The sequence below is a fragment of the Phaenicophaeus curvirostris genome, chromosome 3 (genome assembly GCF_032191515.1).
Source record: "Phaenicophaeus curvirostris isolate KB17595 chromosome 3, BPBGC_Pcur_1.0, whole genome shotgun sequence".
NCBI lineage: Eukaryota > Metazoa > Chordata > Aves > Cuculiformes > Cuculidae > Phaenicophaeus > Phaenicophaeus curvirostris.
In genome coordinates this window covers 61709527-61736969 of record NC_091394.1, presented here as the reverse complement: position 1 = coordinate 61736969, position 27443 = coordinate 61709527, and the positions used below count along the sequence as shown (strand labels likewise).

Sequence of the window (27443 nt, the reverse complement as noted above, 5' to 3'; positions counted from 1 at the left end):
TGGTGTTTGATTTCTGTTTGTCAGATCTCCACTTGTGGGGAAGGACAAGGTCAGAAAAGAACAGGTAACACAAACATCATGCATCCCCCTTATATTAACAAACAGCAAGTTTTATTAGTAGTATTTTGCTCAGAGATTCCTTGGACACTGAAGGTATCATTAATAAGTGCTTCAGGATTATTAGAGAAAGAGAAATACTGTCAAGAACCTGGGCTAGATACAAATATAACTTTGTGAACTGAAAGGTCCATATTCATCATGTTGAAATGCACTTTATTAAAATATATAAAGTAGAACAGACAGTATAGAACAGATGTTTTGAGGAAAACATGCCAGCTGTATGCTAATACTGTAATTTTATGAGGCCAAACTCATTACTTAAAATTCCATAAATTCTTTCCTCTCCCATGCTAAACTATGGTGGACGTGTCAAGCTGAAAATAAATAAGAATGTGAACAGGTTACTTTCACGGAAACTTTCAAACAGATTAAATAAGATCAAATGGTCAATTCTCATGCCAAAGAACTCTCATCTAAGTCAGCATATTCTAATGCACACAAAAAACCCCACAAAGTTTAAACAACATTTTTTCTGCAACTGAATGGAAAAGAGCAGCTCTCTTAATCTCTCCTAATTTATCAATAAATTATATGGATCTTCACCTGACAAAAGGATAAACAAGACACCAAAAATCTGTGTGTATTTCCTTAATAAAATGGTAGGAAAAATTGAGTTCAAATGGCTTTGAAGATTATTATAAAATCCATTCCCAAAGGGTGACTTGTATTTGAATGCCTAGAATTATTAATTTAAAAATCAGTGCTGCAGAAAATTCAAAGACTGTTCATTTTGGATTTTCACTGTACTAAAATCAGCTTAAGTATGTAAATACTGTTCTAGTGAAAGAGCCACCAAAATTTAAGGTAACTGTTACTTACAGAATTCAAGACACTGCTGCTTGAACTCAGTTTCAGCTAGGAAAGACACATTGATACCTGTACATCAAAAAAGTTTATTTAAAACTGTGTCATTTACCCTATGACATAGAAATCAACTTCAAAATTGAACTTGACTAAACAGTGAAAAATAGATGCTTCCTCCTAAATATTACATCATTTGCACTTGACCAAGAGCTCAACATTATCTTTTGCCTGGTACACAGATCTGCCTGGGATGAGAATAATTTTGGCAAGGGGCTTTTGCATCTAAAATGCAAAGTGTGCAGTGTCCAAAAAGAAGAAAACAGACAAAGAGGAAGCAAGTAGATGATAAATTAAGCCTAGAATACCAAAAGACATGAAGCAGTGAGATTTGTCTATTGAGTTTTTCCCCAATGCAAGTACTTCAAAATAAAGTCATGTCCCTGTTCACTTAAGTTAGCAACTTCAGCATTTAACTGACAGAAATTATTTCTTGTCAAACACCAAAAAGCCTGTGTTAAAGATGCTTCTGTTACAAAGCCAAGAAACACTCAAAGGTTAGTAAATTTCATACAACTTTAATTTGTCCCACTTACATTGACAGGACAAGCCTTTCTGCAACAACTTCTCTATATGGATTCTCATGTATCTTCAAAGTGGAGTAAGCAGTCAAAACAGAAAATACTCAGAATTTCCTCCCTCTTCCTGGTATCACTGAATGTGTGAAATAACATCATATCTCACTGTATGTTACTAAAATCTTACACTGAAAACTTAAATTTGTTTTTGCACTTGGGGAGCCTTTCCATTTTAAATATTCTGCTGTACCTCTGGTGTATAGCTATAGGGCAGCTAAGCCCAATCAATAGCATGTACCTGCTTCTGAAATTACAGATCTCCTTCCTTACCCTCCCGCCATCTCATTTCTAAATATCTAACGTCACAGACAACTGCCCAGACAATTAAACCAGCAGAAAATGTCTTGAACTGGCTCAGTATGGAAAACAAATGCTGACATAAAGGAGGAAATACCAGGAACAGAAAAGTGGTTCCACTGACACCTCCATTAGCAAGTTAGCAAGCAGCCATTATAACAACTACACTGTATTGAAAAATCAGACAAAAAAAATGTATTTCTACGTTTATTTGAGATATTAAGCACCATTCCTTTTCTTTCTGGAGGAAAAGAACTCGTGCATAAGGAAGCTGAGGGCTAGAAGTTTCACATGTCCATTAACTAGTACAGCACTCCATAGCTGATTTTACAATGTTATATACTATTTTTACAGTACTTTAAATGCACACAAAATTCCTTTTAATTTCAGCTGCACATACTAAAACTCTCAACAGTCGGCAAATCAGTCGCAACACGGCTAACACCATCAGCAATGAAACTCTTCTATTTGTAGATTTGCTAACAATCCTGGAACAGTATAAGAACTGTCACATCTCTCTAAATGCTATCACCTCCTTCTCTCCCAAACCTGTCTGATTTTCCAAGCTTTCAAAGTCTTCAGCAGAGTGATGAATCCATTTTATACTAAACCTCACTTATTCAAGGCAATGCTCATGCTATTAGAATAGAAAAGGCAAGGCATAAAGCAGGAAATATTAACAAAGCCTGCAAAAATATGAACACTGCAGTGGAAGCAAACTAAGGCTGCACATGCAATCAGTTCCTGAATGCCTGACTCTTAACAGTAGCTTTCTTTTAACTGGAAATTTCTGTGCATTTTGATATGATGTTTTTGTAACAAAGAGGCAGAAACATGCTGATCCCTTGAAGGATCATCAGAAGGACTACATTCTTTGGACACACAACATGGACCTTTGCCACTTCAACTGATCAATGACAGTTGGAACAAACAGTAATCCATAAATCAGCCAACAGAGGGAAACAAATAGCTGTAAAACCTGTTAGCAAGAAACAGAAATGCATGTAAGCAGCAATTTTCGGTATCAAGCCAAATTTCATAGGGTTTAGGCTTTAAATCTTTATCTCCTAGTCTCTTCTTACACTATGCACTTTGATTATTCCTCCCATACTCCACTTGCTATTTATTATACTTCTCCATTTAATTGAGATTGCTTCTTTTCTCAGAATATGGGAGTGGCTTCCCATTTGAGCTTTGAGAAAACTGGCAGTAAAAATTAAGATTCATATCTGCTACTCCACAGTCTCAAACAATAGTTTAAATAATGAGCAAGAAATAAGTGTGTACTGAACTTTGTGGTTGCAAGGTTAGATGAGTGCAAGGGGCTTAAAGAAGTGAGAAAGTAAAATGCAGTAAAACAGTCTGTATTCAGAAGAAACCTTTGCCACCTAAGCGCCAGAACTCTGATTGCCAGAATCTGTAAACGTAGGACTCGAAACACAATATAAGCATCTGTGTTGGACAGTAAGAAATTTGACATGTTCAAATAATATGTGGTATTGCTATTTTAAGCTATAACATATCTGACTTCTACGCTGCTGTTCTAAAAAGAGAAAGCCATCCCTGGAGTTTGGTACAGGCTGTTCAGTATTTTGTACAGTCAAACCCGCTTAACATTCTTTAATATTCTCTTCCAGAAGATAGAATGTGTTGTAATATAAACTGAAACAAAAAGATATAATTTTTAGAAGTTAAAAACTAGTACAGAATTACCCAGTTTAACATGTATTCTAAAAATCTTGTTGCATACTTCGAATGAAAATCATGTTAACATGGCTATGAATATGTCATCTCCATGGATCAAAGTATTTTTCTCAAAACGTTTTCCAATAGGGGAAAAAACACCTGGATGTTGGTACAATGAAACAAAAAACATTTGAGAAACAGAGTATATGCTTGCTAAACAAGAATTATGTTTATTTAGCTAGTGAATCACCTAGAGGAGTAAATTTTCACTTTCATGATAGCAATCTGTCAGGCTTGCAAACACCCAGAAATAGCAATTAAAGATTTTAAATGTAGTTATAAAGGTCATAAAAAGTCTGCTTTAGACTGAGGTACATTTACTCAAAACTGAGATTCATTGAGTGATAGCAAACAAACAGATCCTCAGACAAATTTTTCAGTATACATGTTACAGAAAACAAAAAAAAAAAAAAAAAGAAAAAGAAATGTGCATTATCTGGTGATGTCCACCAAGCTGCATATTAATATTCTCTTACACCAAACAGTTTGAAACAAGGGAAATGTCATTCTAATTGAATTTTTATGTTACGTTTCATTTGGCTAAACTGCAGCTTAAAGTTGCTTTGCCATATTAAAAGATTACTACAATAATTTTCACATGAACATTTAGACTTGAGTTTTACTCCAGGACTAAATATATGGCATGATTTGCTTCTAATCTGTTGAATAGCTAAAAACTGACAATTAAAAAAACCTACAACGAAGAAAAAATTAAGTTGAAGCAATGTGAATCTCACATCATTGAACCACTTCTAATGGTTAAATGTTAGTATTTAACAAATTCAAAGAGTTAATGAATCCTTGCATTCGTTCGGTCTCCTGTGCCTTAGCTAGGATGCATAAATACAAAAGACAGCAGATACTGGTAAAAGCTTCAGGACAGAAAGTGCTTGACGAAGGTACAGTTCTCAAGTGTGTTTGGTGAGAGAGTATAAGGGCAGATGCACTGATGAGAACCATTACAAGAGGAGTCAATTTTGTGTTAAAGTGTTCAAAGATGTCACCTTAAGCAGAAAAAAGCTTTAATAACGTCTTCTTAGACATATTAGGCATTTCCAGAGTCTACATCATTAGTGTTGTAATTCTAGCAGGACATCTCCATATAGTTATTGTTTGTTTCTATTTCTCTCCTGAAAAAAAGACAAAAACAAAGGAAAATCACATTAATATACACAGTTCATCATTATCTGCTTTCCTGTCATTAGAGCAGTCACATTGCTTGCAATTTCTCTAAAACAGGCAAAAAGCTTTCAAAGAAAAAGCTTCACTTTATTTCAGGAACATGAAATATCAAGTTCAAGTCAACTTTTTAAAAAGAAACACTGACGTATACAGCAAACTGAATGGCAAATACATTCCAAAAAACAGCTACCAAAAAAGAAAAGGTTTTATAATGTTACTTTTAAGCCACTTTTATTGCACCAAGTGAACTGAGTAAAGAGACAGAGACCTACAAACAAGGCAAGAAAGAGGCACTCTAAATCTTCTAACTTGTCAAAAAAACACAGCATGAGTATTCAAATATTCTACTCTCCATCCATTACATCCCTGAAAAATTAAAGATCATATTTACATGTATCTCATTTGAAGCCCACTATAATAAAATGTTTAAATATGCAAAAGGTAAAAAAGTTGGCCCAGTACCACCTCCTCCAAACACATTGCTCAAATAGCAAGAACAACTTTTCTAAAAGAAGCCATCCATACTTTTTTTAGAAATTACTTTTCAAATTACTTTTAATAACAAAAGGCAAAACCAGTGAGGCAGGAATGGCTAAAAAAAACCCAAACAACCACTTGAATGTCCGCCTGAGTTGCAGTCAACCCCATATTCACTACAAAGCCCCAACGGCACTGCGATATGTTACATTACGTGTAATGGAACAAAGTTTGCAATATCACTTGTGTAATACAACAATGAACAACTTTGTATGGTTAAGGGCTAAAATACTGATAGCACAGTATCTCTATCAGTGCGTAACAATTTTTTCCTCTATATTACTAGCCTAACAGTAAATAATATCTTCAGTGCTTCATCATCATCCTCAATGTCCTCTACTTCATTAAACACAACCATACACTTCGGCATTATGATTATCTCTAGGGAAAAAAATAAAGACAGATCAATGAACTATATCTTTTTGCCTTCATTATTTATCTCCTAGACTGTAAAAAGACACTGCAGTTTGACTCCAAGAAATTAACAAGTTACTTTCCAACAGCATTTCCTTTCCTAATATATACAGCTGAACCGGTTATAAAAATGCTTTAAAATACCCTCATAGAAGAAGGGTAGATTCCTTATCCCATCTAGAAGGCAACAAAAACCTCATTTCCAGTATTTTTATTATTATTGCCTTACGTAGCATGTTATAAATGGAACATAAACATAGCAAGGAAAAACAAAACAAACCAGGAGTTATTTGGACAATGATTCAAAAACTACACTGATACCATGCTGAAACCATTTAGGAAAAGTGCAAATTAGCATAAGAACCCAAACAAATTCAGCCAAAGAGACACTATAATAAAAAAAAGAGGATATGTAACATATATACTGGTTATTACAGTACAGCTGACGATCTAGTCCTGTCCAATATAGACCTCTGATTTGCTTCAAGATGCACATCAGAAAAGTCAAGATCACAGAATGCATGGTCACAATAAGCAGCTCCTAGTCCCAGCATCTCTGTATCCAAGATTGTACATTCTCTATGGCAGAACTTCAGCATACTTAAAGCAAGAGCAATACTGGCACTATTCTACTAGAAAATAATTTTTCCTAGTTCAAAGAGACATGGTTAATATTTGTATAATAAGGTACTGGTTTTGAAATGTGAGATTGATAGTATCAGTCATTAATACAAACTGACACGTTAACAGTGCATGTGTCTAGGCTGAAAACAGATGATCACTGGCCTCATGCCCCATTATGCATGTCAGGCATTCAAAAATAGCCTGTTCATGCACATCTCTCGTTATTCCTCTACTCTGTGCAGACTTCAACTGCAAGAACTCCGCTAAGTGCTGAGGAACACTACTATGCTATTAAGGAGTAGTCTATGACACTGTGATGTTAAATAATGAACTATCAATATTCTAACAATTTTAAATACAACCTATATACAAATAAAATCATTGGTTCCCACCTGTCTGCAAGTATTACATACCTAAGCACCAATTCAAGCTGTCCAGAAAGCCCCTCTCTGCATTGCAAACTGCTGTACAGTAAACTGACTAACCTTGTGCTTTCTGCAGTCCCCAAATTCAAAGCGTACTTAAATTCATAAAAATTAAAAGTAGAAAAGGAATGATAACGTGAATGCCTGCTTCCATCTGGTGACATAAAGGCAGTATTATAAATGTCAAGGCAATTTTGAATTCTACACAGGAAAAAAGCTTCTGAACAACACCAGCACACCCTTCCTGTAGTCTCAAAGTTACATATTATTACATTTATATTCCAATACTTAAAGCAGATACACAAACTTGACATTTTTCACTGCAAGTGAACAGTGCCTTCTTCAGATATTGGTATCGGTGACATTTGGCAGTCTATATAGCAAAACAGACAGAGTGGAAACCTTATTTATTCAAAACACAGGTAGCAGTTACACTCAAAATTGAACTAACTGCTTCCCTAGCCCTCTAAATCAGACCATGTTCACAATCACTGCCTTCTCCTGTCTCAAAAGTACTCCTGGTGTACAAGGTGGCTTTTGAATGTTAGATTTTGTATAAACATCAATACAGACAAACTAGCAGAAGATGGTTTCCACCATCAGAGCAAAAGAAGTTTCTAGCATAACTGACTGGATTTCACTATATTTTCCTTTCACCCAACTTCTTTTATTTCTTACATTCAGATGAGCAAAACCTTTGCCACATATCTTGCAACGCTCTTGGATAAAACACCTCTCCAGTAAATTTAAACTCCCTGCCAAAGGCCAGCTTAACTTCAGAATTCACCAGGGTGAAGTTACCCAGCTTTAGGGGGAGTTTATGAGCAAGACATGGAAATTAAGTACCATTTGAATTAGAACACCATGGGAATGCATCAGATGGCTAAAGGTACCTGCCAACTGCAGAACATGCAAGTAACTTTCTACAAAACCTGACAAAATCAAGTGAAGGTGAACATAAAAATGCTTGGACCTCAGAAACATGCATCCATCTAGTGTAAGGATATGGAATTAACAGTATGACAATTTGGTCTGAACTGTGAGGGTGACTTACTTCCAAATTTCAGTTCTCTGAATTCAGAGCATTAATCAAATGATGTTGTGCTAAAAAGTAGCTGAAATATAATTTATCCTCAGAATTAATACAATCTCTATACTGATGAAATTCCAGAATTCAAAGTAACAGAATGTTTCCTGATCTGATTTCAAGGAAACTAGCAAGATGCACACAACACTGACTACTGAATTTTTTTATCAAAAACAAGATGAGGATTTTTCATTTTCCTTAAGTAGTAAAAATGTACATGGTAGCCTAAGTACAACAAACTACTACAGTCCTCAGCTGCATTTGTTTTTCCAGGATCCCACAAACTAAAGCTCAAGGTGGAGGAAAGACTCCTGCTTTTTTTATAGAGGTTGCAAGTGCAAGCACTTCAAGTGCACATTTTGAAAACTATCCAGGATTGCAAACTTGCACATGTAAATCACAAGTAGTTCCAATGCACACTCACCTCCAGTCCACTCAGTTACACTTGCAAAACAAAGATCTAGAATTTTGCCAAACTTTTGCATCTTACTGCAATGTTTAAAATGTTCATGGCTGAAGCTGTGTGCTTTGCCCCTCTCCCAAGAGGCAGCATTCTCATAGCAGCCTCAGAAGGGAATGTGTAGCACATTTTAGTTGCTTCACTGTAAACTGCAATTTAATCTTCAGCTTAAAAGCCCTGCTCATCTGCAATGTAAGCTAACATGTCAGACCACATTCTCTGAAGTGAGGCACAGGCACACATCTCCTCTGCCAACTCCGCTGCGTGGGCAGAAACAGCTGGCAAAAGGCAGAACAGACAGCTGTAGAGGTGGTGAGAAGCTGCCAGAGCAAAGATCAAGAAATCTCATTTACTAATGGCATCAGCCACAATCTGCAGTTTATTCCACCCAAGTGTACCATTACAGCTGTGATAGTGTAAACACTGAAAAACCTGAAAAACACTAGAAACGGTTTACTCCATCTATGACAAGGATCTCATTGGCTGTTAACATAAATTACGTTACCGAAACTTTAAAACTGTGTAAAATAAAGATCCTTCCAATTGCTCACTCTTGAACTTTGAACTGAAGAAGGCAAATCTGAAGACAGAAATTACCTCAAAACCAGATAAATATATTTAAATACACTTTTCTGAGAAGCACTTCTGAGAATCCTGGAAAGATGAGAGGGAAGGATGAGATGGAAAGGAACTCTAGAAGCCTACAAAGACAGACATTTTTCCTGTGGAGATGCTATTGCTTCCCTAAGCATTCATTTTCTTTTATTCCTTATCCCAACACGAAAACCACAAGGCAAAAATTAAAAATCAAAGTCAGTGCACGAAGTCAGACAAGGTCTTACAACTCTAGAGCAGTTTCTTCTCCCAGTAAGCCTTATGAATTAATACTGACCCTGCTACCACAGATCATTTGAACTCCAGACAGTAAATAAGGCTTTGAAGCATATAAATACTAAGAAAGTCTGAAAAGCTACCAGAGGTATTAGTTTTGATGGCATTTTATTTATTTCAGTCTCTGAAACATACTTATCAATACTAAAAAAGTGAAAATTACAGTAAAAGAGTAAAAAAAAATTAAATTTGAGCAAACACATACATTATTATCGGGACAAGGACAGACTGTATTATTTTATTATGGTAATGATATAGGCAATAAGAACTTAATCCACATCTGAATTGCCCAGCACACTAAATAACACGGTGCAAACATTCAAAAGGCAGATGTGCGGAAGGAAACCTAATTACTTTAAAGACACTGTATGACAGCACACAATGAGTAAAGGCTCTGTAGAAACCAAGCTCAAACTCCATGAGCCAGAAAAGCCCTTCCAGTTGTTTCCACAGGTGGATACTTTCAACGATGGATTAGCCAATTCTAACTACAAGTAGCAAGTGCTTCCTTTCAGTGCTAGACATGGTTACACACTGAAATATCAGATTTTAATTAGCAACAAGACAGCCATTTCAGCAAGTAAAAAAATTGTTTAACACTGCTTGCAGTGTAACATCAGCTTTAGAAGACTGACAACATATAGCTTCTAACTATATCTATGGAAATTCCATTCAGTGATGATCCCTGTCCCAGCAAAAGGAGCAGAAAGATGACTAACACCTTCGTAATTTTTTCTCAGATGCCCATGGGCAACAAAGTCATCTGCTAAGAAATATACAGCAGCCTTGGAAGTGAAATTACAGCCACTCCAGAGCCTACAAAATACACTGGGGAAGAATTTCTGGTTTTATTTAAGCTTCGGTATTCATGTTCTTTGTACATGTGTAACTCAAATTCCAGTCTTCCATGAGGAAATATGAACTTACTTTATCTTGGTTTGTTTCTCATTGTAATGAATGCACAAGTTTGTTTACTTTTTCACGAACAATTATAATCCCCAGTTACAAAACCAAAACAATAATTATAATTACCTGTCAATATTAAGTACAGTATCAGACCTCTGAAAAGGTACCCACAAAGAACTGGGCTCAAACAGCATATCATCCCACACAAACTCTTGTTATTTGTAATTTCAACTAGATGAACCCAAAGGTTAAAACAAATCAATTTTGATACAAAACTGAAACAATCCTAGTTCAATTGAACCTACAGAAACCATTTTGCTAGATATGCAAGATTTGTATGGTTTTAAAGCGCCATTTTTCCCAGCGAAGCACCAGCAGCAATCTTGACTAGTTTCTGCTACCTAGCCTTCTGGAGTATACTACCTTCTGCAGTATGAATCAATGAAGCAAGGCAGAAGTACAGCACGGAGAGTCACACAGGTTGTGACTTCCTTGCAATATGCCAGCAATTCTTCCCTGCAAACAGCAGGAAAAGCATCAATGTTCTAGTCAATTTGTTCTTAATAGAACAGCGCAATCTGTGGAGATGTAGCAGGAAGCAGAAGCTGTTGCATGAATTTTTACAGCTATTCACGTATTCTTGAGGTTTTGATTTTGCTCTGAAAGAAATTTATAATTACTCTTTTCCTTTAAAAGCCACAAGTTAAAGATACAGCATTTAGAAAAGGAAGAGCTGTCACAGATCCAGCTCAATTCAAGTTTGAAGTCTTGTCTTAGGCAGCTACCTTCTCATTTAAGAACACTAAAGAATTAGATTCCAAAAATGACTGGACTCATGAACAGTAAGGTAAACCATTTGGTTGATATACTCAGTCCCTTTTTTTACAGGAGGAATTGGCCTTTCAAGTCCAGACTCAAGACAATTGAAATCTACTCCATAAAAAGGACTCTGTAGGCTTGATTTTGCAGGCAGGAATTTCCAACCAAGAAAAATGCAACAAGATCCATAAAGGTGTTGCTATAAACTAAGATCACCTGCGACTTTAATTACAACCCATCTTTTTCACTTAACAGTCCAATACTGCACTTTCCCTGCTGCAGCATCTTTTTCCTTACTAGAGAAAGACAGGACTCAACACTACTTAAAACTCCATATGATACTATATTTTAAGATCCAGGCCTTCTATATTATTCCCATCCTGTAAGAACTCTAACACTACCTGTGAACAAGAACAATTGACTCTATGAAACACACAAAAAATGGGCACATTCGAAACCCTCTGCCTATAAAAATGACTTGCAAGTTCTCTTGTTTCTGAAAGACTAAAGGCACAAAAGCAAATGAAGATATGGTACATAAGCACACCATCATGGTATGAAAGTCCTGGAACAGTATGTCTAAAATTACTCTAGCTGCGAATAAGCCTCTTTTCCCAAAACTAGGGTACATACTCATCTCAAGACCATCAAAGAAGCAAAAATGTATCTTCTGTTTCTACTTTTTCACCATATTGTTTATTTTTCTTAAAACAGTCATGAAACCTGCAATATCACTTTCATTTATAAAGATGAAATCATAGGTAAGCATCGAGTTCGAGAAAACTGCAAAATGATGGCCCTTGAACCATCATCACAAGCATACAGGACATGCACAAGTTTTCCAGAAGATAGGACATAACTGGTTTCATTTGCTGTTTTGAACCTCATTTAGATGTCAGTGCAAAAACTTTAAGAAGTTGTGTGGTACAACTATGACTTAACTACTCATTTTCCTTGACTTGTACAAGGACTATGAATGTATTTATATCCAACTTCAACATTATAACCTAGAAGTTGTTAGAGGGTAAAGTGAGGAAGAAGGGTCTAAAGTTCAGTCTTAATGGATGTTTAATCCATTAAAAAAAATATGTCCTTTAAGTTACTTTTAAGAAATATCCAATCAAGCATAAAGTCTGCAATGTCCAGGAGTGGAAAAGAGTTCCACTGCTTAACACTACAGTTTGATTATGACCCAATTATCAGAGAAATAGAGATTACATTAGTATCAGAAAGGGGGGGGCGTATAATGAAATTACTCCATCACAGTCAGAAAGTATTATCCTGTAATAGGAGTGCTGTTATAGCTTATTTACTTGCTATTAAAAGCTTCCTGAAAAGTAAAAATCCCTTTATCTTTTCCCATGGATAAAAAATTATTTTACTGAACTCTCTCACTAAGAATACCATCAAAAGCATTCTACAGCTGTGTGGAATTGATCCTTTTCCCCCCCTATAAGATACAAAAGTGGAATTCTGCATAAAAAGCACCAAAAAAGTCCTAGGGCAACTGGTAATTGCAAGTTAACAAGCCACCATCTGAGGGTGAGGAAGCTGCAATCTTCCAACAACTACATTTTTCATCAGAGCCACATTTTATTTTGATCTATTTACTGAAGATCAGGTGCATAACTGATACAGATTTTTTTTCTTTTCAATATCTTTTATTTTCCTAATGTAATTACGTGCTCTTAAAATAGCATATTTTAAGACTTCTGATCCAATTTTTTAGATCTTATTGCTACTGCTTTCTGTTGAAAGATAAACACACACATTTTTAAATAATATGCAAACAAATATGCACATTTACACCAAAAAGCAGCAGTTCAAACTACAGATTAATGCAATTTCAGATTACATTACTGACAGTACTCAAAAAACATTGCTGATTTCTTTTCTCCTTTTGTGAAAGATCACAGCACTTGTACATTTAAAATAGGACACTTGAACCTGAGCCGTCATAAAAATGTGAATGATTACTGCACAAATTTGTTTCCAATCACAGCCATAGATACCTTGCTCACACCAGGGCAACATCAAACAGTGGCAGACTCTAGAGTTCCAATATTTACATTTAAAGAGACCATTCACAGTCATTCACAAGTAACCTTTATCACATGGCAAAGTAACTGAAGTTCCATCTTACTCGCAGACTATTTATTGCACTTACAGAAGAACACCACAATATTTTAATAAAACATACTGCTAGGTCATATTGGAAATTAATTATTGATCCCCCTGAGTTGTTAAGATTAAACTTTTACAACCAATTATTTTAGAATAAGTTAGCTGGAATGATGAACAGTTATAAAGTAAATTAAATCCATAAATCATATGCTGCTTACAATTTTTAGAACACTGGCTGTACTAAAGTTTGTTACCACCTATGCAACAACAAAACATTAACTGAACTTTAAGGAACACGTAAATGAATACTGCTGCTTGATGCATTTAATATTTTATTAACAGCAATAAGCACATTTTTCATGACAGAAATGCTGGAAACAAAGTGAATGCTACAGCTGCCACAGAAAATGAACATTAACTTAATTTACACAGTTCAACCGTCAGTAGAAACTGCACTAATTTAAATACAGCTCCATAAGAGCCTAGCTGGCACTAGGTAATAAAGGACTACACCATTAACCATAAACCAAAGCTTACAATACTAATTGTTGCATTTCCAAACTATGTTTGAATCATAAGAGTTACAATTGCATGTTTACAATTTAAAGACAGACTGTTGTACACTGTGTGATAAAAGAAGAAGCCTAGAGGTTTAAAATCAACATGCAGTCATAAGAGGATGAAAGTCTCAGTAGCTGTCATTAGTTTAATTTGGAATTTATATTTTAAGTACTTATTAATTTCCTTAAGGCATGTGTCAAACCTACCTACAAAGAGAAAAAAACCTCACAAAACCTTGCAGCTCTAAAGTCATTTTTTGCAATTTGTCACAAACAAATTTTTACAATGCTGCAGAAGAATCAATGCCTACTACATAAGTGTCTCGACAAGTATGTTTTGCTCCAAAAGTATAGGGAAAAGCAATTGTTAACAGAGATATGCAGCCTTCAGTATTTGAGTCATACAGATACTGTACGTTTCCCTGAAGGTATTAAAGGAAATAATGAAATTACTGTATTATATGCATGACAGTCATCTAGTTAGAGACCTACTAAATGATGAAATCAGTACTTCAAAATTTAAGTTTAGCATACACAGAAACACTACCAGTAATCTATGTTCCTCCTCTCTGTGACATTTTGCAGCTTTTGTCTACTATAGAAGAAATAAAACCACAAACAAAACACTCTCTTCCTGAGCTGCCAGGGCAATTCTAAGTTATCACTCCTTTCGTAAGGTTTTCACAAAAGTAGATACTTTTGAAGCAAATCAGTTATCTGTGAACTGTCATAAAACATCAAAAATTAAGAAAATGCTGAAACATGAAGGCTACAGAGAAATATGATAGCCGTAGTCCTTCTGAAACATTACTAAAATCACAGTGAAGTTGTAATAAAGCCTGAAACAGTCAAAGATTCTCCCCTTATATTGAATATTAGTTAAGGATGTGGCCTGTCCTCCCACTATAAAGACAGCATGGCAGTGAAAGAACTGATTTAGTGCATATTCCGTTTTCTTTTTAAAAAAAAAAAAAAAATTAAAAGGCATTACATGCCCAACTGGGGTATTTGTCTTGCCAACAAACAATAAAAAACTTCCAACATGACAATTTATTCTAGAGCTGTGCAATAAAACTACAAAATTGATTTTCACTATGCACAACACTGGTCTACAGGAGAGGCAACATGAGTGTGGCAGGATTAGGAATGCACAAGAGCGGTGAAATCACTGCTGTAGTGGAAACCTAAGAGACATAAGGAGGTTGTGAAACAGGTGAAATTCTTATGCAGCCAGAATCGTGGCAGTTTCAAGTAAAAAAAAAAATCAGGACTTCACATCCCACAAGGCCCCTAATTAGCATAAAATCTGGACTTTTAAGGCTTTTTTAATTCAGTAGATGGTGTGACAGGATGAAAGGACAGCACTACCAAACTGCATTGATGCTAACTCCTATTTCTGAATACTTGCACACCATCTCACAGGTACAAGAGTTTCTGATATGTTTCGAACCATAAGACAAATCATTTACAGTTACTAGCAAGTCTGGAAAGAAAATACGGCAAAAATAAATATTGTGGCTAATGGTGAATACAGGTGTTATCAGCAGGGAAAGTACACACAAGAGAAAGTAGACTATAAAGTACTAGGCTACACAGTACTATTAAAACAGCTTAAATTAAATGCCTTGTCCATTTTTCTGAAATACCTCCCCATCTAAGATGTCTCTACAGATTTATCATAGGTATACTTTTCATGACAGAAATGAAAAAAATATTCTAACACCATACAAATCATCACTGTACCACTTCTGTGTTTCACAACTGTACAAAAGACAACTTGCACCAAGGAGAAAAACTATTTTTCACAGTAATCATGCTATTAACATTTTCTTAGAGCAAAACTTGAACTGAAATGTCATGTTAAATAAAGTAAGCTTACCCTAGAATTTCAGGTCCTTTTTGTGATATCCAGAAATGGTAAAAATTTAAACTAGGAGGTTTCAATTATGGATAATACATTCTATTCAGTTTTTGTGTACTTCGGAGAGTAAAACATGTCAGAAGTCTGCCTGTGTAGGCTTGTGTTAGTAGTGTGGTTAAAAACATGCCTCTGTAACAAAACAAGTTACAAGAACTCAAATCTTTTCATTAAGAGCCAGTTATATCAAGTACAGACACCTCAGTTAAAAAGCACCACTTCCTGATTCAACACTCGCACACAAAAGTTCCACTTGTATGAAAAACAATGTTTCCAAACCCAGAAAAAACAGGAGAGCTGCTATAATGACATTGATTTCTTACCCTACGCATGGCTTCCTCCTCCTCTTGACGCTTCTCATAATGTGCAAAGTCATCAAAGATTGAGGTGGTATGCTTGAAAGTAGCAATTATTTTAAGCACTTGCTTGGCTTTTTCTAGGGGTACCTCTTGAGTGTCCCTCGAATTGGTAACAGGTTTGTTGTCATTGTTTTCCAAGCGAATATGCCGCAGTTGGTTATTGGGAACGTCTTTGACAAAGATCCATTTGACATCAAACTTCCCCTTCCACTTATCCTGAGACCAGACACCAGCATATGCATTGTAGTCCACAACAGACTTCATCTCAGCCACCCCACAAAAGTGTCCACTGCCATTCACACTGAAGAGTAAATAGAGTGGGCCTTTTCCATTCAGAGAACGGTAAGCAGCATCCAATCGCTTATTACCATGTTCAGTACTACACCAGATAGAGTACTTAATGGAACGGTGAATATCGTCCTCTGAATAACTTTTGATTATAAACACACGTCCATTCTTCAGATTCCAATCGAAGTCTTTGGGATTGTAGTTGTTTATGGCCTTTAGTTTCTCCAGCACTGGGTGCACTTCCACACCAGAAGGTGAAGAGCTGACAGACACAACACCTAAACCAAAGTTGTCACTACCAGCTCCGTTGTTCTGGCTGAAGCCCACACCCCTATTACGAGGAGCTACCCAGCGGTTTTGCAGTTGTTGCTGCTGCAACTGGTGAGGCTGGGCCTGCGGCTGAGGTCCTTGTTGCTGTTGTGGTTGCTGTGGCTGAGGCTGCTGTTGAGGCAGTTGGCTTTGCACCAGCGGTGGTGGTTGAATTAATGGCTGAGGCTGCTGGATTATAGTCTGAGGCGGCAGTACTGGTTGGGCTGGGGGTGCCTTTACCACTGACCCTTTGTCATCCCAAGTTCCAATATTCATGTTGTGTTTTATAGGTGGTGGTGGTACAGCAGGCCCCCCAATGCCCACGTTACCTTTAGGCTTCAGTTTCGGCTGAGGTTTAGCAGGCTTCCTTGCAATCGCAGCCCATGAGGTTGGTTTAGGTGCTGAACTGCTAACTGGGGGCACGCTGTTTGCCGCAATGCTTGTCATACCTGTACTGCTCAGAGCTGAACCTACAGTTTTTGTAACAGCAGCCGTCATATCTCCACCGATTTTCAGTCCAGCCATGCCTTGCTCAATGCTGCTAATCCCAGGCACCTTGCTCAGAGTATCGCTGCCAAATCCAGCCTGTCCATCTGCTATGGCTCTCCCAAGAGAACTAGGTGGATAGCCATAGCTGCTGCTGTAAGCAGAGCTTTGTGTTGATTGTCCCTGAGATCCACTTGTCCCCCATGTAGAGAAGTCTGCATTCCCAGGAAAAAAATTAAAACCATGCTGCCCGAGAAATGGAGGGGTATTTCCTAATGCCCCAGGTTGACTAAATACACCATCGGGTATGTAATGGTGTTCACCGTTACTCATCTGTCCATAAGTTGTCAAGTATGGCATTGGAGGGTCACCTGCAGTTGACCATGCTGCTTCGCCTAAAGAATATGGAAATCCAATGGATGGAGCATAATAACTAGGCATATATGGGTCTGACATTGGTGGATAGCTGTTACTCTGCAAAAAAATAAAACAAAAATCAGCAATATAGATAATTACGCTCCAGAAAAAAAAGACATGTAATGCAGTCTAAAACATTTTTAAGGATTATATGAATGCATTTGTAACTTCCACCATTCCACCCAGCGTAACAGACAAGCAAGGTATCTGTTAGATATGGCCATTTTTTGCCCAAGAGTGCTTTTCCAAAGCACTAAAGAGCCCCCTTTTTTGTAATATATTTTCTGTATCTTCAGTTACTGAGCTAGGCTTAAAATGCACCCACATCAACAGTATCAAGAAAAAAAACAAGCTACTCTAAAAACAAGTTACGACAACTGTAGTTTCACAAATACAGAAAAATAGCTGCAACAATAATTTAAAGCTTTGATAGTCTCAGTTTTGTCAAATTTCTCACTTCTAATTGGAGACACCTGCCAGAATACTACAGTGCAAAGGATGTAATGTTTGTTTCATAAGGACCAACAATCAAACCATAACATCTTCCCACTGTGGAGAATGGCCATTAAATACAATCTGTGGTCCAGCAGAACAAGGTTTGCTGGCTAAATTCAAATCCCACTCCCAAGACTCCAGGGAAATCACAGCGTTTACTTCTTCAAAGGATAAAGCCCCAAGACGTTTGAAGGACTACCCCCATAAGACCTGTGATGTTGTTTTGGGGAAAAAACGCACATTACTGTCCTTTACCTGATGCCTCCTTACCGTTGCATTATTTGGAAAAAAAAAAAAGCAAACCCAAAAAAAAAAGGCAAGCAAAATTCTCAAAGCCTTTTAGTAATTTGCACTTTCTCACTCTCTCAAAACTGCTGTAACTTACAAACTTAATACAATGAATACTAACTTCTGACTACAGAGACAATTCACAATTTTGAAAATAAATCATTAACTTCCTAGCAGAAGAGTTACACCAAGCTGTAGTAATATTAAGCCTCAATCTATTATGCCATCAACCGTGAGGTACTTCTACCATCTTCAAAGGAAATAATGTCCAAGCAGTTAAGAATTTCATTGGCTGTGAGAAAGTATTGTTTCAAACTGCATCCAATATGTGACAATTTCATTGTAAATTTAAGGTGTTAGGTTTTGTTGTGAGGCCTTGTTATGGGGTCTGTAGGGTTACAGGGATTTTCTTTTCTCATTTCCTCAAGCTTCTTGTAATTGCGTCTTTCTGAAGTCAGAAGACAAGTGCAAGAGCAGGACACATAAGAGCATGATTTTTAACTGAATCTTTTCCAGAACTGTTAAGACAATGTTTAAGGAATTGTATGATAAGACGAGATACAATATAAAATTATATTTCAATGGATATCCAGGCAATTAAGTAATGCTAAGAAATATCATCCAAATATTAACTAAGTTTGGAAGTCAGTTGAACTACAAAATTAACTTCAAAATGGCAAACAATGTTCACTTACCTGATTTGTCTGACTACTTAGATATGGCTCAAAATCATCATCATTTACTGCATCCTTCTGATGAATCGAACCGTTCTGTACTGAAACTAAAAGCAAATCTGTATTAGGCATACTCTCTGCAACATCCATGATGCCCTTCTAATCTAGATAACACTTCTTAATCACCTGTACCTTGTAATGCTTCTACTTGTGCTTTGTTGAGACTGAACATATTATTGTTAAGTACCACTTCATTAAATTTCAAGAAAATAGCTTATTCTATTGATTATTCCAATTGGGTCTCAGGAGAGGTCTTGAAAATACAGCAGCCAGAGCACACTATTCTTGACTATTCTTTCCTGAGCTCCCCAGACAGAGGAAAAACTATAGCCACACCTCATTTGCACAGGCAGTAAATCCAGCGTTTCCAGAAGTACCAGACCAAGTGCAAATGTGCAGACCAATCAGATCAGACATACTCAATAGGTTCACGGAAACCTGTAACACAGAGCTTTCTCCTGCCAGGAGGAAAGGCAGTTACCCATCAAGAAAATCATGAAGGGCACCACTATCCAGCTATATAATTCTGTATTTCCTGTGTAACTATTATACTGTACTTTATTAGTGGCATGTCTGAAGCTCCGAGGGAACAAAGTGAGACAGAAACAAGACCTAAACTCCCCAAGGGTGATTACACTCTTTTCCCAACATATGTGCCACTTTATGCTGGAATCTCTTCCTACCTGCTCTTCATGGTCTCCCATTACCTTTAATTTCATCTAAGGCATTACACCTACCTGGGATTTTCCAGCTGCTCAAATTTCTTGAAGTGTCTCTCTACCCTCCCCCAGGCTACTATTGAAACAAAGTAAAATTGCACAATTTTCTACTAAGTCTCACTATTTCCCATGGTGCAAAGAAGAACAGTGAATGAAACTAGTAATTTGCAATTATACAGTTTGAAGATCTCTTCTCAAAAATAAATGAATCCCTTTCCAAATGCATTTTTTTTTAATTTATCAAATAGGTTCTGTGAAAAAAACACCCAAGTTTTAGAGTGATCAGTAAGGTGCACTAAGAAACCATGAGAAGAGAAGTTAGAACAAAACAGTAGATTTTCTGACAGCTGATGACACCAAGAGCTGGCTCCATGGTTTTCCTCCTTTAGCAAAAGCTTCTGAAAAGTATATACAACCATATACAACCATGTAACTAAATGCTCAACCTTGCTGGAGTTATTGTTTAGAAGTAGAGGGTTTTTTCTGCTTCAATGGGGGGTTCTTTTGCCACCCAAAGCTCATATTGCTAACCAAGTGCCTGGACCAAGTAACTTCAATTTTTTTCACATTTGACTTTAATACCTCTAAAACAAACCACCTTCAGGGAATGAAACTAGCTAAAAAAACAAACAAACAAATAAACAAAGAAATCACAAGGAATAACCAAAATTATGGAAAAAATTACTAACTTCAGACAGCAGTAAGAAGAGCTAAAAATTCGTAATTTAACACAGAACAACAGAAATGGGGGTTTTTCTAAGTAAGTATCTGGGAAGGAAGAAAGCAAGTAGTGTTTTGAATATCTTCTTGGAGCTTTAGAAGGCAAAACACTTGACACTTCCTTTACTAGAAACTGGCACAGTGCTTTTGTATACCAGCTATAGCCAAATATGACCAGCAAAGGTAAGCACAACGGGTTTTAACACTTGATAGAACAATATTCCTAATTAAATGCCAAATTTAAACTAACATTAGGTTGTTGGTTTGGGTTTTGTTTTTTTTCTGTAAATAGTTTCAGTTAAGGCCATTAGTTATCCTGCATTTACACACAATGGTAACATATTAATGAGCTGGAACACTGTATTCCTCTTTATATTTGGCCAGTCACACAAGGGATGAGCCTCAGAATCTTTTGCCTATGCCATGTTCATTGCTTAGGATTAACCAAATAGTATGGAGAGCACAATTCCCAAATACAACTCTCTTACAGTGAAAACTTCGACAGCGCCATACAAGATTCTTAAAAGCATGCAACCACAAATAAAGAAAAAGAGCTGCACGTCAAGATTAGAATCTTATCAAAATTTATCTCCTAAAACTGACAGGTAATCTTCATAAAACATACATCTGCTCTGTTTGTTGTTTCAGAGGTATCTAAAGGCCACTTAAGTCAATTATTTTTGGTCGGACATTATAACTAACAGAGAGTATTCTTGTAAATGTATTTTCTTTCTTATTCATTTGGTATTGAGATCTTAAGTCAGTGACACAAAACAGTTCTACACAAATATCCTTCCCTAGTAAATATACACATTTCACAGTGAAGCATCATCACCAGAAGTGTGCTTCTTTGGCTTTTCATTCTAACTTTACATCACATGCTAATAATGAAGAACGTAGCCCGCACACGCATTTAACAAGAGCAAAAAGATTAAGATGCATACCTCATTCCCAAAAATCTCACATTAAGTGTTCAAACTAAACAGGGCAACGATGAAAAATATTAATTGAAACTAATCTACAGTCACTAAAAATACCTGTAAACACCTGAAAATACTGTATACTTCTGCAAATGCTGGGAAAACACACAATGTAATTAGATACTGGGAAGAAACAACTCATCAAATAAAGGAACTTAAAGCTTATATTCTTTTAATTACTAATATTATCCTTTGAACAGCCACTTGCAAAACACACAAATGATGGCCAAAGGCATAAGAAAAATTTTTTCATTAGAAGAAACTGTTACACCTTGATTGATGTGGAGAATAAATACTAAGAGAAACATGTAGCATTTCATTCTTGTTTTAAAACATAATGCTTACATTTAAACCTCATACAAAATCAAAAAATACATATATGTGTGTGTGTAAACACAAGTCACCCCTTCCATATCACAGCTGTGATACTCTGGCACAACAAAATGAGGGGGGAAATAAAGTGGAGTTTGAGGAATGCCAGTTTCTCCCCTCCACCACCCACCCATAAGACACCATTTGACTGATGTCAGTTCTGGTATTTTGACTATGCAGTAGCTGACAACCAGAATAAGAAAACTTCCAAGACAGGATAATTTATTCATTAAAGTCTCTGAAATACCAACATTAATATCTGACAAAATAGATGGATAGTACTGTTCTGCACACCAGAACTTCAAACCCACAAATTCTGCTCAAGGAAAACAGCACAGTACACCAATATATAACCAACCAGAATACAGCATCAAACGCATTTTACTAGACAATACAAATCACCTAACTTCTAATATAATTTGCCAGCCTAATACTTTTTGTTTCAATATGAAACATTCTATTTCCAAACATATATCTCTTATACTGTTCACCCTCTTTTAACATTATTACTCTTACACACAGAATCAACTTCAGATTAGTCTGTTAACTGAGCACCACAACTTTCCTGGAAGGTGCCATAAGCTGGGACCTATCATGACATCTGAAAAAGAATCATAGAATCATACAAAGGTTTGAGTTCGAAGAAACCTTAAAGATCATCAAATTCCAACACCCCTGCAACAGGCAGGAGCATATCCCACTAGACCAAGCAGCCCAAGGCCACATCGAATCTGGCCTTGAACTCTTCCAGGGACGGGGCATCCACAGCTTCCCTGGGCAACCTGTTCCAGTGCTTTTCCACCCTCAGCAGGAAGAATCACCACCCTCCTTGTGAAGAAAAAGATTATGGTCTGCTAACATGCAGTCAGTAAGGATTGCTGACACTGACAACATATTATCTTTAAAAACTCTAAGCCAAAGCAAACCACTCGTGCTACACAGTGCTATCATCTTCAATCTCTTAGCCATTTAATCCCATACTAAATCATAACTCAGTTTCACTGAATAAGCGTTATACTAAATAATTTCAGAACGAAGGAGATTGTTTTGTTTCAGTATGGTTTTCATTTTAGTCATGTTCTCATCATGAGAATATTAAGTAAGCATCCATTTTTAAGAGGAAGCACTCCATAAGAATTCAAGTTCAGAAATGCAAAAAAATCTCTTCCTTATGTAATCAAACTGGGACATGTTTTGATTCAAATATTTTGCAGTGTTTACAAGTTACAGAACACGAATATGCTAACATAAATAAGTTAAAGTAAAGCTGACTCGTGCATTTTCACTATTAAACAAGATGCAATATAACACCTAAATAGAAATGCTCAATACTTCCACTCCAATCCACACATATGGCTTATAGTTCAAAATCTACTTGTCCAAGTCTCTACTAGATGAATCTCAACAAGCTCACTAAAACTTGAATGTGAAGCCACAAACTACTTGCTAAAATGATCCTGACTTTTCTTCTCATTTAGGGAGAACACGGAAGGCATAAACACAAACTATTTCAAAGACACAAAGAAATAGTTAACAGCTCCAGTTTGGGGAAAAAATGGTCTAAGTAAGAGAAATTAAAAGGAACAGGCCAAATTCAGCCAGATTCAGGAGCCATGTGCCACCTCATAAGTGGTATACTTAAGAAGCAGATAATCTGCACATAGGCAGAATAATAGAATAAGCACACTGCAGATAATATTAAAAGACAGTCCACAGAGAACAATTAGATCAGTTCAGATAATGAACTGCAGGAGGCAAAGAGTACACGTGCTGCAAAAAAGTTTATCTATATGAAGAAATAATAAGCATATTCACACATGAAGGTAGCTAAGTACATGTTGCTCTACAGCTCAGCTTGCTAAGCATCCAATAATTAAATGGGTACAAGTCTTCATATCAAAGATAAATTCCAGACCAGAAATAAATTGCAAGAAACAATCTCAGATGCTGTTTACAACAGACTCGCCAAGAATTCTAAAAAGAAGAATATTAAGTAGTTAGTTCCTTGTTTCTGTGGGAGAGAAGAAACCCCATTGAGTATGATATTTAAAAACTAAGATGTTGACAGAAACATGAAAAGTAGAAAAGCAAAACGCCTGCAAAAACAGAGAATATTCTCCACTGACAGTAAAATGAAGAGAAAAGCCCACAAAATTTCTGAAAATAGGGAAGGTGATGTGTTCTGCTCACAGATACGAGTAACCGAACAGTCATGTGGCTGTTGTCTCTCAGGTTAAGGAAGCTGTTCAAAAGATTCTTCCTGACGATTCTAGTACACTGATTCTACTTATTGCACAGAAAGGCTCAAGGTGTACTTTTAAAGAGATTATACAAGCATATCACAAAGTCAGCTAAAAAGAAACAGCCGTATCATCCAACTTCTGACATTAATCTTCATTTGCAAAATAAAATGCTGGAAAATAACATTTTGGCACACAATTTCCTGTTATTTTGCTCTAAAATAGAAGACATCCTATAGCTACATTCTTCTCCTACAGGTTTCTGAAGACACAGTAACTGCCATAAACAGCAATGTTAGAGATCTATTTAGAAAGACAAGGAACCAACTTACCTTTATTTCCCTGTCCTTTAGGTCTCTGTGTATAGGAAGGTGAAAAAAAAAAAGCAAAACAAGTTCAGTTAGAATTCATTAACATTTACTTCAGGGCAATCCCATTTATTTGCCAATTCTGCACTTTTCAACTCAAACGTAATTTAAAATCTTATTATAAACATGCTATTATAGAAATATTATGACATTAAATCATATCATACAAAATATTACCAAACCACAACAAAATTATTTTAAAACTGAAAGAATTTCACCCAAAAGCACTGAAATAATCCTTATACAGCATGTAAAGCTTAAATGGTGTAGAAAACCTGAACAATGAATTTTGCCTGCCCCTCTGAAATGTAAGCACTAAATAAAGCATACAGTAAAAGAACAAAGAAAGTTAGTAGCTTAAGATTACTGCCAGTACAAGAACTTCCATTAGAACTTCATTATCATATGTCATCTTCTAAGTTGACTGATAGGTACTTATCAGAGAACAACCTACAATGCCTGGCTCTTTAGACATACAAAGGAATACACAGCAATATTGTAAGCTGACCTATGAGTTGTGCATTCCTTGTCTAGGCAATTGTTCTGATGAAATAATACAGACTGTATGAAGCTTTCATACTAATACCTTAAGGACGATTTTGTACGACTAGTCATTATAAACCACTGTTAATCTGTCATGCACTAAGAATCATTGTAACAGTATATGTTACCGTATCCTTAATTCCTCTACAGCAAAACATAACAGCTTAGAATAACAAATGCTAGCCTATGAAAATCTAATTCACCTTCTCATGTATGCACAAGTAAGCCTAAGCAGGGTTCAATCACTCTCCCAACAATTTTAGCCCTGAAAAACTCAGTATTCAGAGGTTGGAAAGTTCAGGAAGCAACCACCTCCATCTTGCTTTTATATGCAGCTGTCTCAGAAATATCATAAGTCTGTTTAAACATTGCTCCACCTAAAGCTGTACTGGTTAGTCACTTCCCTTTCCCAAAACCAGAGAAAAATCCCTGTAACCTAAAAACCACCAACCACCTTATCTTTTGGGATGACTTTAAACCAAATGTAAAGAGATAGGGAAACTAAAAAAGTTGGGAAGAAGCAGTCTTCATGGAAGACAAGAGCAACAAGAAGCTCATAGATTGCTAAACTAGAAACAATCACATAAAAAAAAAAACCTCTTAAGAGCACACAGACAGTTAAAAAAAAAAAAACCAAACCAAAACACTAACAAAGCATTGAAGGCACAGAGAGAAAATAAAAGCGGGCAGGAGGCTGCAGGGCCAAAACTTTTGGAGAGTGGCTGAGGGCCACGGAGAAAGCAGAGATCAAGACAGAACAGCTTCCAGCAATAAAAGCTCGCCGGCAGAGGCCTGGCTAAGATGAAAAACCAACGAACTCTAGGCTCCGCGAAGAACCAACTAAAGTGCAGTACAGCGCATGGAGAGAAACGGAACAGCTGGAGGCCGTGGGGAAGCAGCAGAAACCAGCGGCGCGAAGCGAGAAGAAGCGGAGGAGGGGACAGAAAGGCTGGAAGAGAAAAGCTACGGTAACGAGGAGCCAGAAAAAATTAGGGGTACGCAGGGCAGAAGGGACGGAGCCGGGCGCCGCGGGGAGCAAAGCCGCTCCTGGGGCGGAGAGAGGGGCTCGTCCGGGGCGGGCAGAGGAGAGCACACAAAGCGGCCCGGCCGGGCGCCGGCTGCCCCGCGGGCGGGGAGGAGGAGCGGCTCCGGCGCGGATCGGCAGATATAAATAGGGGCTGCCGGGGAAAGGGCCGCCATCCCGGGCGTCGTCGGCTCCGCCCGATCGCCGCTCCCTCACGGCGACGGGGAAGGAGAGAGAAGAGGAGGAGAGGGAGGAAGCCGCGAACCGCGCCGCCCCGGCGGCGAGGGAAAGTGCGGGTGTCCTCCCGGCCGCCGCCCCCGCCGCCGGGGCTCGCGCGGGGCCGAGGAAGAAGAAAGGGCACGGAGCTGCGGGGCCGCCCCGCGGCCTGTACCTGGTCGACGCTGGTGGCTGACATTCTTCACGGGGAGCCGCGATCCCCTCGCTGCGCTCCGCCTGGGCCTCGAGTGATTCCGCACGCCGGGGCCGTCCGCCCGCCGCGCCACTCCCCGCCGCCGCCTCCTCCTCCTCCTCTCCGCCGCCTGATTGTCGTCGCCGCCGCCTGCTCCGGCTGCCGCCGCCGGTCGCGATCCCGCTGGAAGGAGCCGGACACAGCGCCGCTTTTGCCCCCCCTCGCTCTGGGCTCCGCTTCCCCACAATGGCGGACGGGCTCCGGCTCCCACTTCCGCTCGGCGGCGCCCTGACCTTCCGCTCCCCCCCACCGCCCTCCCTCCTTCCCTCCCTCTCTCCGCCGGCGTCGCCGCTGACCTTTCCCTCCCCGTCCCCGCCTCCATGTCACGTGGGGCGGGAAACCAACCCCGCGCGCGCCTGGCGCTAGCGGATCGCTATGGCGGGAGAGGGAAACGGGGCGGGTCCCGCGCATGCGCGCGGCGCGGGCGGAAGGAGCCGGCGCGCGCCGCTTTCTTCTTTCCTCCCCCCCCCGCCACCCCCTCCCGCCATTTGGCCGCGCGTGCTCGCAGGGGCGGCTGAGGAATGTCCGGGGACGGCGGGGATAAATAATCGCGCTAATGGCCTCGGCCCCGCTGCGCGTGCGCTCCGGGGCAGGGGGGCGCGTGTGGGGGAGGCTGCGGCAGCGGGGCTGGTCGGGGCAGGGGCCCGGCGGGATCTGTCTCGAGGGAGTCGGAGCCTGGAGTGTGTTGGCGGCCGGTGCTGCCTGTGGTGGGTGCAGGTGCCAGAGCTGGGCTGCCCTCCGGCCATCGCCTCTGCCCGGCGTCTTTTCCTTCGCTCCTGCCCCTTGCGAGCTCTGCTGCCTCCCCGGGGCTGCAGGCGGTGCCCTGGGGGGAATCGTCGTTGCCGGAGCTGGGGCCGTGTAGGGGCCAGCCGGCTGGGCTGGGTGGCGGGGCCACTCGCCTGTCACTGGGACCGCTTTGCTCTGTTGTTGGCCTGTGTGTAGAAGCCTGTGCCTCAGCGCAGGTTTGGTGGGAGAACAAACGGCGATTGCTGAAGACGCTTTTTTTGTCTCTAGCTGCTTTCATCTCTGTTAGTGCGAGAAAAACACGGGTGCTGGAGCGTGTCTAGAAGAGGGCAGCGATGG

The 27443-nt window shown here is 38.6% G+C and overlaps 1 protein-coding gene across 1 annotated transcript; it reads right to left on the bottom strand.

Annotated features, from left to right (window-relative positions):
• Window positions 1-256: 256 nt before the first annotated feature.
• On the bottom strand, window positions 257-26592 carry YTHDF3 (YTH N6-methyladenosine RNA binding protein F3). The gene is made up of 5 exons (XM_069854184.1): window positions 26283-26592; window positions 24289-24313; window positions 18887-18972; window positions 15873-17465; window positions 257-4732 (listed from the first exon to the last, which is right to left on the bottom strand). Exons 1-5 carry the CDS (start codon window positions 26304-26306, stop codon window positions 4709-4711), a joined length of 1752 nt encoding a protein of 583 aa, XP_069710285.1. The 5' UTR covers window positions 26307-26592; the 3' UTR covers window positions 257-4708.
• Window positions 26593-27443: the final 851 nt, after the last annotated feature.